The 13,335-nt window shown below is 55.0% G+C and overlaps 4 protein-coding genes across 4 annotated transcripts; 2 read left to right on the forward strand and 2 right to left on the reverse strand.

The window, feature by feature from the left end:
• Positions 1–2,295: 2,295 nt before the first annotated feature.
• On the reverse strand, positions 2,296–3,321 carry PUNSTDRAFT_133262 (uncharacterized protein; the record flags this gene model as incomplete). The annotated part of the gene is made up of 4 exons (XM_007382676.1): positions 2,296–2,451; positions 2,510–2,845; positions 2,894–3,083; positions 3,146–3,321. 4 exons carry the CDS (start codon positions 3,319–3,321, stop codon positions 2,296–2,298), a joined length of 858 nt encoding a protein of 285 aa, XP_007382738.1.
• Positions 3,322–3,535: 214 nt separating this feature from the next.
• Positions 3,536–7,324, forward strand: PUNSTDRAFT_67044 (uncharacterized protein; the record flags this gene model as incomplete). The annotated part of the gene is made up of 9 exons (XM_007382677.1): positions 3,536–3,994; positions 4,045–4,193; positions 4,245–5,060; positions 5,138–5,298; positions 5,397–5,474; positions 5,547–5,947; positions 5,999–6,192; positions 6,244–6,919; positions 7,082–7,324. The coding sequence occupies 9 exons, from the start codon at positions 3,536–3,538 to the stop codon at positions 7,322–7,324; spliced, it is 3,177 nt and encodes a 1,058-aa protein (XP_007382739.1).
• A 175-nt stretch (positions 7,325–7,499) lies between these two features.
• PUNSTDRAFT_133264 (uncharacterized protein) lies at positions 7,500–10,686 on the reverse strand (the record flags this gene model as incomplete). The annotated part of the gene is made up of 9 exons (XM_007382678.1): positions 7,500–8,824; positions 8,882–8,968; positions 9,022–9,094; positions 9,148–9,309; positions 9,373–10,049; positions 10,103–10,223; positions 10,274–10,448; positions 10,501–10,588; positions 10,644–10,686. The coding sequence occupies 9 exons, from the start codon at positions 10,684–10,686 to the stop codon at positions 7,500–7,502; spliced, it is 2,751 nt and encodes a 916-aa protein (XP_007382740.1).
• A 136-nt stretch (positions 10,687–10,822) lies between these two features.
• PUNSTDRAFT_119956 (UBC-like protein) lies at positions 10,823–11,653 on the forward strand. The gene is made up of 4 exons (XM_007382679.1): positions 10,823–10,869; positions 10,923–11,065; positions 11,184–11,389; positions 11,443–11,653. The coding sequence occupies exons 1-4, from the start codon at positions 10,860–10,862 to the stop codon at positions 11,501–11,503; spliced, it is 420 nt and encodes a 139-aa protein (XP_007382741.1). The 5' UTR covers positions 10,823–10,859; the 3' UTR covers positions 11,504–11,653.
• Positions 11,654–13,335: the final 1,682 nt, after the last annotated feature.

Here is a 13,335-nt window from a genome sequence, read left to right on the forward strand (position 1 = left end):
CCTCCCCCGTCCATGCAGACGATCATGCTGATTCCCCTCGCTCCCGAACCGCCTTGTGTCTGTGTTCAGGCCCGATCATGTATACGTGCTCGTCCGGGTGCAATGTCTCACTTACTTGCAATCAAGGTGTTACTGTATGTCGCCATTGTCGTCTGATGGTCAACGATGGATGTACTAGGCGATCGAGCGACCATCTCGGACTCCAACCGCGACTGTGGAAACGCGCCTTCTGGCGAACTCGACTCCTCTCCTATCATGACCGTGGATCATTCTGAGACACTGGAAGCATCACCCCACTTGCTCGTCAGCAAACAACGGCGGCGGCCTTGCTGATCGAACTCTGAGCCTAGCTGAGCCTGAGCTTTCCGCTGCGTCATGTTGCATCACTACTTGCGTCGTGGAACCTCCTCCGAGCACCTGTAACACCACAAGACACCCGAGTATGCCGAAGATCAGAATCGCCACAGTATGCTTGTACTGATCACCATCTTTGCCCTGGCCCCTCAGTCATGTTGCAGTTTCCACAAGGCGTCCCGGACCGCTTCCACCATGATGGAACGGCAGCGGTGGCATCACGTCACGGGTCGTGCGTTCTATATGGCGCTAATCCCAGGGACCCATGGACTTGTGCCGGTGTCGTGTCAGCATGCGACAACAGGCGCCCTCCGAGTTGAGAGGCCAAGAAAATTTTCTTTCTTTGAAGCCGGCAGGCTTCCAGCCCGCATCAGCTGGTCATGAACATGATACAAGCAGGCTTGGTGAGAGTATCCCACCATTTCCGGACCCAATAACTTGCATTGAGGCGGAGATGATCGCAGGAATGCGCCCTCTCGCTAGCGCAAGCGGACAGCCTGCAAGCTTACGCCAACTTACTGATAACATGGATACACGATGTGAGGGACACCCACGAATGTCTTTCCGGCCGCCTATCGCGCTATGCGGAACCCAACTCCCATACTATATTACTTATGCACGCGCGAGCTGCAAACGCGAAGATGGCTTCAGTGTCGGGAATTGACGCAGTAACAATGCAGTAAGGATCATTGACTCAGCACTGGCTCTGTGGACAGACACAGCCACGATCTTCTTCTCAGGGCCGGGCACAGCCACCAGGGGATCCCGACCACGAAGACAGGAACGCCAGGGCGATTTGTATTTGTAGATGAATACAAGACTCGGCCGATCGATTGGCGCCGTTTACCTTTCCGACGACATGGGTAAAGGAGACCATGCGCGACATGGCGGAGCCGCGCAGGTGCCTCGCCGGGAGCCGCAGGGGCCTGGAAGTGCAGGTCATCTCGTTGCGCTGCGCATCACCGCGTTGTGTCGCGGAGGTGCCCTGATTATCAGAACAACACCGGTACCGGTTTATCTGGACCGTCAACCACGCATGCGTTGTCCGATCGCTCTTTGATCTTTTGAGGCTGAAGTCTCGACGCATTCAATACCTTTCCTGCAGACTGTCCGATTGTGCTCCTGGGAGCCAATCGCCGCCAATCGCCTACAGCTGGCACACGACGCCGTTCCTGTGGTGTCTGTGATTCCGTTCGCAAGAGGAACAGGACCTTGCAAGGTGCTCCGATCGGGAACTCACACGTCGCGGCGATGGGCTCTCTCGATCATGTCGCATCCCGTGGCTTCGGTCCGTACATCCAGGATCAATGTGGCGTCTCTCAGGAAGGCTTGGTATACCAACCCCCGACTCTGGTAGACTGTGGTAATATGAAAGGTACTTTCACAGCGTCGTAGGAGAGCCGTGCAAGCAGGGTCTCATGTCCATCGATGCGAGGTTTCATCAGATAGAGGCGTGTACGCCTGAAAGGATACAAGGCGGTTGACAACTGCCACTATCACCACGTACGGCGCCCCAGCAAGCCCTGGTGAGAATTACAACGTCTGGGTTTGTGCAGCCAATAACATCGAGGGTCCATTTGAGCCTCGTTATGTGACCTCGAGCGAAGGAGGAGAAGCCGGAAACCCGGGGTGCAGAAGCTGGTTAAGATCCCAGATTTTTAGGGGTATAGCATGAAAGGAAACGAATCAGGAAGGCATGAATGACCCTGCAGAAGGGTCCCTCCGAAGACTACCCAAGTGACGGGATGCAGCCAGAACTCATGCACCAAGCATGGTCGGTCCGAAAAGTAACGCGTAGCACCATTGGAAGGGGAGCAGCAATAGCAAGGTGTGCGACCCGCGTATGAAACTTAGATATGCTTCGGACACCGTCGGATGGATTGTGCACGTCGGCCAATTTCAGGTTGTCGATTGAGAAGTAGCAAGAGGCTCTGGAAGGTTTCACGAATCAACGTCCATGCGATCCGCACGTGCGGGGTTTGTGCTGAGGATATCCATCGAACCTCGCCGCCTAGGGTCGTCAGCCACCCTTCGTCTTGGGTCGGCTGGCGTAATTGCTTCCCGGAGGAGCTTGGCCACTTCTTCGCGTAAGTGTTCCTAAACGGCGGGAAAGGTCGGCGGTCTGTTCCGGACGGCGAAAAGACACGAGACTAACATCGGCTTTATACTGGTCGTTGAGAGGTTTCACCTGTCTCCACGCCCATCCATACTCATTCATCGTCGCTTCCTGTTTCTGCGGATCGTCGCTGCTGGCCAGGAACCGCGCGACACGAAGCTGCCGGTCTTTGTTCGCGATCTGGCGAAACTCAGTGACGGACTGCGGAAACTGGCGGTCAAGTCGTTCGCGCTGCTCATTCTCTTTCCGCACAAGGACTTGATATCGACGGTGCAAGGGAATCACAGTCTGCAGATGCGAGTATTGCAGGCGCGATATGGCGTCGTCAGATGCGTGCAGGAACGAGGTGGCACGTCGCGAACCCGCGCGGTGGTCCTTGCACGGATGTCAGACGAGGAAACAAACACTGTACAAGTGACTTACATATGTAAGTGCGTCGTCGTACGAGTAGTAGCTATCCAGCGCGTCTTGGTTGTACTGCCAAGCATAATGCTGGCACAGAGCCGTGAGCGATCGGTCGTGTTGCTCTTCGACCTCGCCGATCCGCTTCTTCATGCTAGCCGTCGTCTCCGGTTTGTGGGTTTCGTCAATGACCGTTTTCATCTGATCCAAGCTGCGAAATCATCTTGGCATATTCGTCATCGTGCGCGCTGAATGTTCACGGCGGCGACCCACCTCGGAAAGTACGATCCTTCGTGGTCAAGTATGTAGTTCGCCAGCATACGTGCATTAACTGCTTCTTTTCCCTGGGGACGTTTGTCGCCTTTGGATGGATCCAAGAAGCCATTGGTGTTCGCGTATTGGATCTTTGGTTTCCGGCGCTTGATCTCTTCAGCTATATCAGCTGCCATGGTCGATGGAAGAACGTGGTGGCACCGGATTTACGCGCGCGGAATGTCTCCTTCTCATGCTCCTCGGATGATATTATCTTGCTACGACCTGCTACGACCACCTTCATCTTGGATCTTACTCCTGGACATTCAACTCAATCATTCGCATAATCACGGCGCGCAAGCTGTATAGACATTCGACCGAGAGGAGCGACAAGCACGTTGCATCCATCTCATGGCGCTGAAACGCGACGGCCTGCTACCCGGGGCACTCGGGAGACCGCAAGGCCTGCAGCCAGGGTCGCGGACGGCATCGACGGAGTCCTTAACGGCACATCCATTGCTGTCGCCCAGCCATCCGGTCTCCGTCACATCGTCCAGTGAAGCAGGCAGTACCCATTCACCACCCCGTTACGTACCGTATACACCCCGCCAGCGCACCGCACCTACTGCCACTGCCACGTCTGGAACGACGACAATGCAGTCCTCCGCATCTGTGTCTGTATCCGTTCCTGCGCAACAGCATACTGGAGACGCTCGGACCAAGCTGCAGCACATGAACATGAAAGCTGCAGCTCAAAGCATCGGGTTGGATACCGGTAGCGTGGGGTGGGCGATACTGGAGAAACTATCCACGGAAGCGGAACATGGTGCAGAGTGGAACCACATTTGGGAAGCCGTCACGGCTGGCAAAGTGAGATTTTGTGGCTACATGCCGGTGGACATGAATGAACGGGGTCGTAGGCAACCTTGCTGCTGCCTAAAGAGCAGCTATCCGGCCAGAGTGCTATCACAGCCGAGTTTATCAAGGATCACATAGCCTTTTACGAGGGACCGTCGCGAGATAATGCGGCTATCGTTACGCTTTCCGGTTTGCGAGGTGTCATACAGCAGTACGTGTATGATCGTACTGCCAGTGATCCTGTCATCAACAAATAACATAGGGAGGTGTTCACACTGCGATCTGCCCTCCTTCCATCTTCGAAGCCGTTCCAGGCCTTGTCGTCCCCATCTACTCGCGCATTCGCCTTCGCTGCCCTCCCTCCTCTTCCCGCTTTCCCTCCCAACACTTATCCCACTTTCGCCGTTCCATCCCACACTCCCTCGCTACCTCTCCCACCTCGACCCGGAAAGCCACCTTTGCCTCCACGACCAGGCGCAAGGAGCACGCCGTTACAGGCATCGCGCCTAGGCAACCCTTTTTCGCATCTGTTTGGCTCGAAGCCGTCCACGCCGTCTTCTCCAGCGCCTTCCACAGTTTCGCTACCGCCAACAGAGGGCGAATATGACCACACGGGTGTGGAAGTTTCAGCGTTTGCTCTGGACCGCCGCATCGTCCGCAAGGACGTGGGGAGGGCGATAGTTAAGGCAATCAAGGCGGAGATGAAGGCTGCGCTCGCCGCGGCGAACGTGCCGGCGTGGGTCATCGAGCGCACGCAGAATTTCTCGTACGGCTTGTATCCACTCGTTCGTGCACCCAAGAACGGGAATGCAGCACAGGACTCCGCGGGTTACATCGTCAACCCTGAGCAAGATACCGCCGAGGAGCTTGCGCGCATGACCCAGGACTTTTACGCGCTTCTCGAAGAGGATCTAAGGGCGGGCGGGAGTCCCACTATCGGCAGGCGGCGTGAAGACGCTGTTATCGAGGATGAGAAGGACAAGATGAAGCGCGCGGGAGAGAAAACGCCAAGCGGCGCACGGATACGGGAGATCATGGAGGTAGTCGAGGGGACGATCGCTACAACGTTCTTTGATAGGTCAGATCACTCCGTTCCCGTTCCTCTTTGCTCGCCCTCACCCCGCATGGATGCGCCGCTGAACTGCATATACGTAGGTTATTCTCGCCGTTGACGAGCGACGACGCTTCCCACGACGAAGCATTGTCGAGCCGCGTCGCCGCGCTGAACCTCGTCGATCTCGGTCTCGAACATCTCGGCGTGGATGTGGGCAAATCCGCGACGGAGGTCTCGCTCGTCGTGAAAGCATGCGGCGAGAGTGCGTATCTCTCCTGCGCCCTCGCCTCTTTTCCACACAGGGTCTCTCCCACTCATTGACTAATCAATTTGCTTTTTGCCTTTTTCTCGCGCACTCAGTGCTCACGCAACTCGCTGCCTGTCGTACTCCCGCGGACAAAGCGGCGATACTGGTCGCGTCGCACAAAATGGTCGTTGGTTAGTTTTCTCTTGTCCGCTCCCACCGCCCATCCCCGAGAAGCGCTCACACGGCCACCATCGTATCCTTAGACGGGCTCTCCAGGCTTCCACCCGTACGGCTCAAGTCGGACGCCGAGATCAAGGACCAGGCAACGCCCACGTCCTCCCGTTCTCGTCAAAACTCTCTCAAGGCGGAGGGCAAGCCGGACTCTGAACTGCAAGCCGCTGAGACAAAGCTTGACGAGACGTCTGCACAGGACGATAATGTTCCTGAACCTTCGGAGCCTCTCCTCGTTTCCTTGCCGCAGTCGATTCCGGCAGTATTGCTGAGTCCCGTCGATGTTCCATCAACGACATCCGACAACAGGTCATTCACAAGCACGTCCGATACGTCTTCGCTACGGCCTCGCGCGGCGTCTCCCCTACTCACCATCTCTCCACCGCCGGAACGAGAGCCAACCACGGTGTCCGGAGATGTACTGCTACCGATGGTCAGTCTTATCCCCTTGTCCGTATGCCTCCTGCTGATGGTGTGCGCACAGATCATTTTTGCGACCGTCAAGGCAAACCCACCGCATCTCGTGTCCCATCTGCTGTTCATACAACGATTCCGGAATCAATCTGTGGGCGGGGAAGAGAGCTATTGTCTATGCAATCTGCTCGCCGTGGCTGAATTCCTTGAGAATGTAGACCTAGCAGCACTTGGTTTGGGAGACAGCAGCCAGAAAGTCATGAGGTACATGGTATATCGCTCATACGAGACTCATCCGTTGACGGCGTGTTCCAGTGCTGCCGACCTTACACCTATACCGGTCGCCCCGACGGTTGCCCAGGTTGTACCTACAGGCCTCCGTGGCCGTGTTGATCAACAATTAGACGCAATCGCAGGCACAGCAACCAAAGCATTATCGGGCGTGGTGGACTCTTCTTTCGGTGTCCTGCGTTCACTCCTTCCTGGAACCAGTGAAGGCGCCGCAACTCCTATACCGTCGGACGAGCAGCAAGCTGCACCATGGAACGGGGTGCGCCCCGGATTTGGGTTGCTTAGGCGCGAGAGCGGGTTCTCGATCGCGAGTTTAGCGGCGTCATTGCCGGTGAATATGGGCCGTGAACGCTCACGTTCTGTTCACAAGGGGCCCGTCGAAGAGGGTGGTCAGCAAATGACAGAGGTGTCCTCGCGACCTGGTTCACGAGCGTCGCGACATAGCATATATGTGCCCAATTCTGACGAGGAAGATAGCGACGAGGAGGGTGAAGACGACGAGAAGGACGAAGGTGAAGATAGCGACCAGGACGAGGATGCAGACGAAGTTGCGAATCCTGACTCGAGGAGTATCCGTAGTTTCGAGAGCATGCTGAGTAGCAGTCGGCCCAAGGGCCAAAGCAGAAAAAGCCTATCTGACCGACTGGCGAGTATGCCAGGTCTGGGCCGAATTACGCAACATGCACTAGACTCCTCCAAAGTTCGTTATTGTTTACCGTCAACCGGTGCTTGATACTGAAGTAAGACTTATAGATGGAAGGTTCACCACCTCCTCGTCGATCGTCCCTTGTGCCACAAGATGCATCTAAGGTTCGCATCATGTCTCACCTTAACGCATTCGCAAATTGACACGCTGGGTCAGGCGTCTCCCCCGTCCTCTCGACGCTCGTCATTGCTACCTCCGCCGCCTGTACCAAACAGATTCGATGCTCCAACGACTTCTCGGCCGCACTCGCCTTCCGCTGGCCGATTACCTCCGCCTAATGCGAAGTTCATGCAATGCTCGGCAGAAGATCTTAGGCTGTCAGAAGTTTCCGAACTGCTGCAAGAATACAAGCGGTTGGTAGAAAGTGTGCGCGCTATTGGGGGATTTGAAGACTCATGAGGGTACATATATTCTCGAGATTCATTTTTGTGTCCTTTGATCGTAATGACAGAACATGCACACGAATTATAATTTCCTGAGAGACCGACTAGTCTTCGTATGGCGATCGCGCAATAACCTACATTGGAGTAAACGGTTGATACGTTTCCAGCACCCGACGCCTCCTTACGCCTCCTTACGCAGAGGCGCCTACACCCGGTGGAGGCGAGTGTGGTGGTTGACTACCGGGCGTCTGACCAAGTTCAGAACCCATATGGATATTGGCCATCTGGTTGGTTACTGTCTGATACTGTGTGTGCCATCCCTGCTGGGACGCCAAATCACTTCCTTGAGTCGGACTCTGTGGCGCTGCAGCATATCCGGGAGCACCGCCCGGCGGTCCAGAAGCCGCCGCGCCGTAGCTGAACTGCTGAATACTAGGTTGAGAAACAGGGGGAGAACCGCCGCTCTGCGAGTACGGGCTAGATGGGGTCAGAGGCGACGTCGCCTCGATCGGTGGAAGGTTATGCGCCAAGGAGTGCTGGGTTGCGGTGCTCGCGACGCTCGTGTTTCTCGACAGACTGGACTCCAATGGTTGGGGTTCGCTCGGACTTCCGTAGGACAGCGAGTGTTCGCGTAATCCCTGTGGTGACGCCGGCTGCACTACACCAGGGTGATTCTGCATAGCAGGCTGCGGATGAACGGTCGCTGAGGATGCAGGGGTGGAAGCAGTGTCAGCTGGAGGAGGGCCTTCCTTGACGCCGGGGACAGAAAGGAAGTACACAGCGCCCGTCGGGTCTTTACCGCCCTGTGCGTAGTACTGAGCCCAGGCCTGGACATTGGGATCGGCGTATGTTGTGTTGGGGTCATAGGCGTAGGGCGGGCCGGAAGCGCCCTGCGCCTGCTGTTGGGGTTGTGTGTGAGCTTGATTGGGTTGCTGGACTTCCAGCTGAGGTTGTTGTCCAGGAGCGCTATGCACTGCGGGCTGTGGACCTCCAGGCGCGGTGCCTTGTGACAATGGTGCCTGTTGAAGTTGTACAGCGTTCTGTGCGTACCCCGGTCCATATGCACCAGGAGCGGGCCCGCCATAACCAGGTTGTGCCTGACCTTGGGGCTGTGTGGTACCGGTGGCACCTGACCCTGGGGTGGCAGTAGGATATGGAGCAGGCTGCTGGGGAATACTCTGACCAGTGGGGCCCGGTCCATAACTTGGTGCATAACCTGCCGAGTTCTGCACGGGAGGTTGCTGATAGAGGTTGGGATCATATCCTTGAGGTGGCACGGCGGATGGCTGCTGCTGAGGCATGACGTGAGATTGAGCCGGAAGGGTCGGGTAAGTCCCTTCGTGGCCGGGAGGGTAAGCCTGAGCAGGTGCCGGATACGCGTTGTAGCCAGGTTGATCATACAAGTTGGCGTTCCATCCGTAGGCCTGAGGGGCAGCCGGTGCCGGAGTATGCCCGCCGTAATGTGGCTCCGGCCGCGTTGCATACTGCGAAGGACGATACCCGGGACGAGCATAAGCTACATCAGGGGATATGCTCAGAAATGGCGTGGTCACAAGGGAATGATAAATATTACCGTCCACTCTGGCCATGCTCTCCTCCATCATGCGGTCATAGATAGCCTTTGACTTCACGAATGTCTCGTTCATTGAAACGAGATCAGCTGAAATACTCGAGGTCAAGACAATGAAACCAACAGATACAAGATTCATTTACCCCTCTTCTGACTATATTTGTCGATAAGTTTTACGATTTTCGGACGTAAAGCCATACTGGTCCGGTACAACTCCTTCAAAATTGTGAGTCTCTGAATGAACGATGCAAGTAGAACACTTCATTTACTTGGATTTCTTCGTTGTCGGCCAGATTCTCATTACTGTTTCCTTTCTCCATTTCACGAAGCATGGTGAGTAGGCGATCAACATTAGCTGCCTGAGCGAAAACCGCCGCTTCTTGTTCTGCCTCTCTGGCCAGCTCAGCAGGCGTCGGTTCCGGAAGAGGTTCCTACGGTATTCCATGAGCGTCAGACACACAGCATTCATAAACGCGAAAAAACAGCGCGCGTACCACATAATTGACTGGGAAAATTCCGGTTCTGCCCTTGAGCTGACCACGCCACCAGTCCTTGTAGCCACGGTCCACTACCTTGATGATATCACCCTTCCCGAATGCGAGTTCCCCCGGTTCCGTGGTCTCGAAGGTATGAAGAGCCCGCACGCGAGTAACAACGGATGCACTAGGCTGCACGGGGTCAGCGGGAGCAGGCGTGGTACTAGTTGGAACCGGGGTCTGGATGCTGTAACCTGCCCCCACAGTAGTTTGAGAGGTATAGCTAGTGGGCGTTGGGACGACCGGCGACGGACTCCGTGCCGCCGCAGGCGCGTATCCTCCAGAATATGCAGGCGAGTAAGCAGCATAACTAGGCTTACTCTGCTCAGGATGATCCTGGAGCGAATTCGAGGAGCCCGCAGCGGACGAAGGACCTGCGTATGAAGATGAGGATGTACCAAAGCGAGAGCTTGATGATGCGGCGGATGGTCCCGCGCTTGAACCAGAGGGGCCAGCGCCAGAGGAAGACCCAGCTCCAGGAGCAGAGTATGCGGAGTATTCGGCCCAGTTGCCACGTCCACCTTTGTCCTGCACGCTCATTTCGAGAACACGCTGCAGCTCTTCCTCCTCACGCCTGCGGATCTCGTCATCAACATCAGGAGGCGGGGCCTCTTGTGGAGTCTCGAACTTATAATCTATACGGGAATATGAGCAAAGTATATCGCCCGGAAACCACTCGAGCGCGTACTCTTCGCTTGAAGATTATGATAGCATTCCTCCATTATGCCCAGCGATGGATCGTGCTCGAATTCGGCCGTCCACATGGCAATTAGCGAAAGAGCGCGTTTGCGAACTTTGTCGTGAGTCGTCTATGATGCACAAATCAGCAAGATCCATGGCTACACGGCAAATGGCCGACCCTGTCTGTGATTATCTTCTCGAGCCCTTGTGTGAAGGCGCGAGACGCAATCTCGCGATGAACGACGATTCCACAGTTCTTCGTGAGTGCCTCGGCGAGAGTTAAAGCGTAAAGCTGGACGTTGGCGTTGCGATGCGCCAGGCGCTTCAAGATCGCAGCAACAACATTACGTGCACTACGTAGCGGCGGTCGGTCAGTGCATATGTGACGTTTGCCGCATAGCGTACCCCTGCTCTCCTTCGTCAGTCACTTTGTCGCACAAGTTGAGGATGAGTTCCCAGTTCTCTCCCGTGAGGTTCTCATCGGTCGTCTTGGCTGCATGCATACGTCAACCAAGAGCTCAATATCATCTCCTTTTAGCCGCGCTCACCAACAATCTCATCATACGCGTTGGTTTGAGCGCCCCGAAACATTCGTAGCTGTAGAGTGAGTAGAGGAGCAGGGAAGGATGTATCCTGCGGGCCGCTGCGGAGGGAATATATGAGCTCGAGAGCAATCAGCGATGTGGCATCCCCGCTTAGCGGGCTTAGCAGCACTGCCTTCGGAGCCGCTGCGTACAGGTTGTACTTCACCCACATCCGCATTCATGGCCAAAGGTCCGCCCGATCAGCTGCGTATCGTGCATTATTGGTATCTGACAAGCTTATAGTTCCACGTAACTTCCGCCTGCTCGAAGAGCTCGAGAAAGGCGAGAAGGGAATCGGTGACGGCTCCTGCTCGTATGGTCTCGAGGACAACGGCGATGATATGACGATGTCCGATTGGAATGGCACGATCATTGGTCCTGGACACGTACGTGATCCATTCTACCTTACTCAAAGACGGATCGTTGAAGGATGGAGGATTTTTTATGCAACCGGCGTTAATCGCCCTCGCCGTCACCATTCGAACAACCCTGCCGTATATAAAGACCGTACACGAGAATCGCATCTACAGCCTGAAGATCTACTGTGGACCGGAATATCCGGATCGCCCGCCGACGATCCAGTTTTTATCTCGAGTGAACTTGCCGTTCGTCAACCAGACCGATGGCAAGGTTGATCCATCGAAACTCCCGGTGCTCGCGCATTGGAACAGGAACAACAGTATCGAAACCGTACTAGTGGAGATCAGGAGGCGCGTACGCATTTCGTACTGTAGATGTCAATCCTCACCTGCTCCTGTTCCAGGGAAATGGCTGGCCCCAGCAACAGAAAGCTTCCTCAACCCCCGGAAGGCAGCACATTCTGATGGCCGCTAGAATGAATCGTGTTTCCGGTGTTCTTTGCTCTGCAATGGATCGAAAGCGAATACCTGTACTAAAGGAATGTATTACGTAGCAATCACCAATGCACTTCAGAATTACGTCGACGTTGTGCAGGCCCATCCGTGCTTGACAAGTCATGCAATGCATCGCTATCCCAAACTTATTCATCTCGTCCAGATTCACGTCGAAGACTTGCTAAGCTACATCGCCGTCTGAGGTGGCTTGTAGTGCTACATCATTGGGGTCATCGTGAAGATCAAGGTACAATGTGCAGCTTTACCGCTGCGTTCGCCAGTAGTTCAAGATATCGGTTCCCCTTCAAACATCGATATCGCGATAGATTCCGCGTCCTGTGCTCCGTTCTCGTCATCCGAACGCTCATTGTTCTATCCATGTTGGCAATCAGGAGACATCTCGGAATATTAGAGGAATAGCTGACGCACCGGCAGTTTGAAAACAAGTCCGTTATTGTGCAAAATCTCGAGGGATTTCCTCCTGCGCAATGCCTGGTCTGAGAGGTGCGCGTTCCAATACTTCTCGTATTTCCAATCAAAGACATTGAAGAACCGTTTTACCCTGGCCAGGCACATAACTTCTGCAAGGTCTAGAGGAACGGCACCTTTGTGACGGCCGCAGAAAGTGATCAGACGAGGTATGAACGTGCTTCGGGGGTCGTTCGGTCCTAGAAGCGGCTTCTTAGGCCTACCATACTCATATTCTATATCTCGTGACATGGCCTCCACCACTTTCTGCAGGAAGCGAGAGGTAACTTTTTCTACCACTTCACTGTTCCGGGAGAATGGGGGCAAGACGAGCGATACGACCGCGTGCGCGACAGGCCAGACTGCGACATTCTGCAGCATATCGTGTTCGTTCTCATCTGGCCCTGATACCGAATTTTCGAAGATCTTCGTCGCAAGTTCCACGCTGGCACAGTAGTCTGCAACACCACAAGCTGTTGCATTGAACTTGTTGAGTTTCCTATAGCACGGAGGTTCGGTATAGCACGCTTACAAACACTGTCGACGTTCGATAACGCATCATGAAGAAGCTTGCCGCATACCTCAGGTCCGGGATATGATCTATGCACTTCCTCACGCCAGGGTAGCCGGTTGTAGCGTTCGATCGTGCGGAGTACAATGCGGATGTATGGTAGATGCAGATTGCTTCGACGGTGGCAGAGAATACGGAGGAAATGCAGACTCATTTGATACATAGCCTGTAAATGTTCCTCAGTGAAAGGCGATGCTGGCTTTGGCAGCGGCAAGGGTTCCTCCAACGCAATTGCGCTAAGGATCCCGGAACTCAGCAGGTGAAACATGGCAGCACGTTCAAGAGGGTCCAGATCGGCCAAACGACGATGAAGGGTGCTGAGTTGGGGCGGGAAATGAGAGGAAGTGTGGAAGTCGAGGTTGGTGAAACCGTAGCGAAAAATCTCCCACATGTGATCGTTGAGTTGCTGGGGTTTGTAGTCAAGGTGTCCTGCAATGGCTAGCCAATACGCGCACATGCGTCTGTGGGGGTTGTCACCTCCTCCGAAGAGTTCATTCCGATTTCTGGACTGTTCGAAGACAATGTGCGAACAAGAGAGCCCACGGATGCTTTGCTGAAGGAAGTCCTCGTTAACATTCTCGTGCGAGGCAACCCAAAGGATGGAGCGACATTTCCACGCGATGTCATGGACCGGACCTAGCATCGACTGACTCTCGGAATCTCTCCTGTCCCAGGTATTTCCCGACCCCTTGGGACGAATATGAACGCGGAGAGCATTCACGACTGATTGCATAGTAAATCCAGGGTACTGGTCTTGCTGGGG

Source organism: Punctularia strigosozonata, assembly GCF_000264995.1.
Source record: "Punctularia strigosozonata HHB-11173 SS5 unplaced genomic scaffold PUNSTscaffold_5, whole genome shotgun sequence".
In the NCBI taxonomy this organism is placed as follows: domain Eukaryota; kingdom Fungi; phylum Basidiomycota; class Agaricomycetes; order Corticiales; family Punctulariaceae; genus Punctularia; species Punctularia strigosozonata.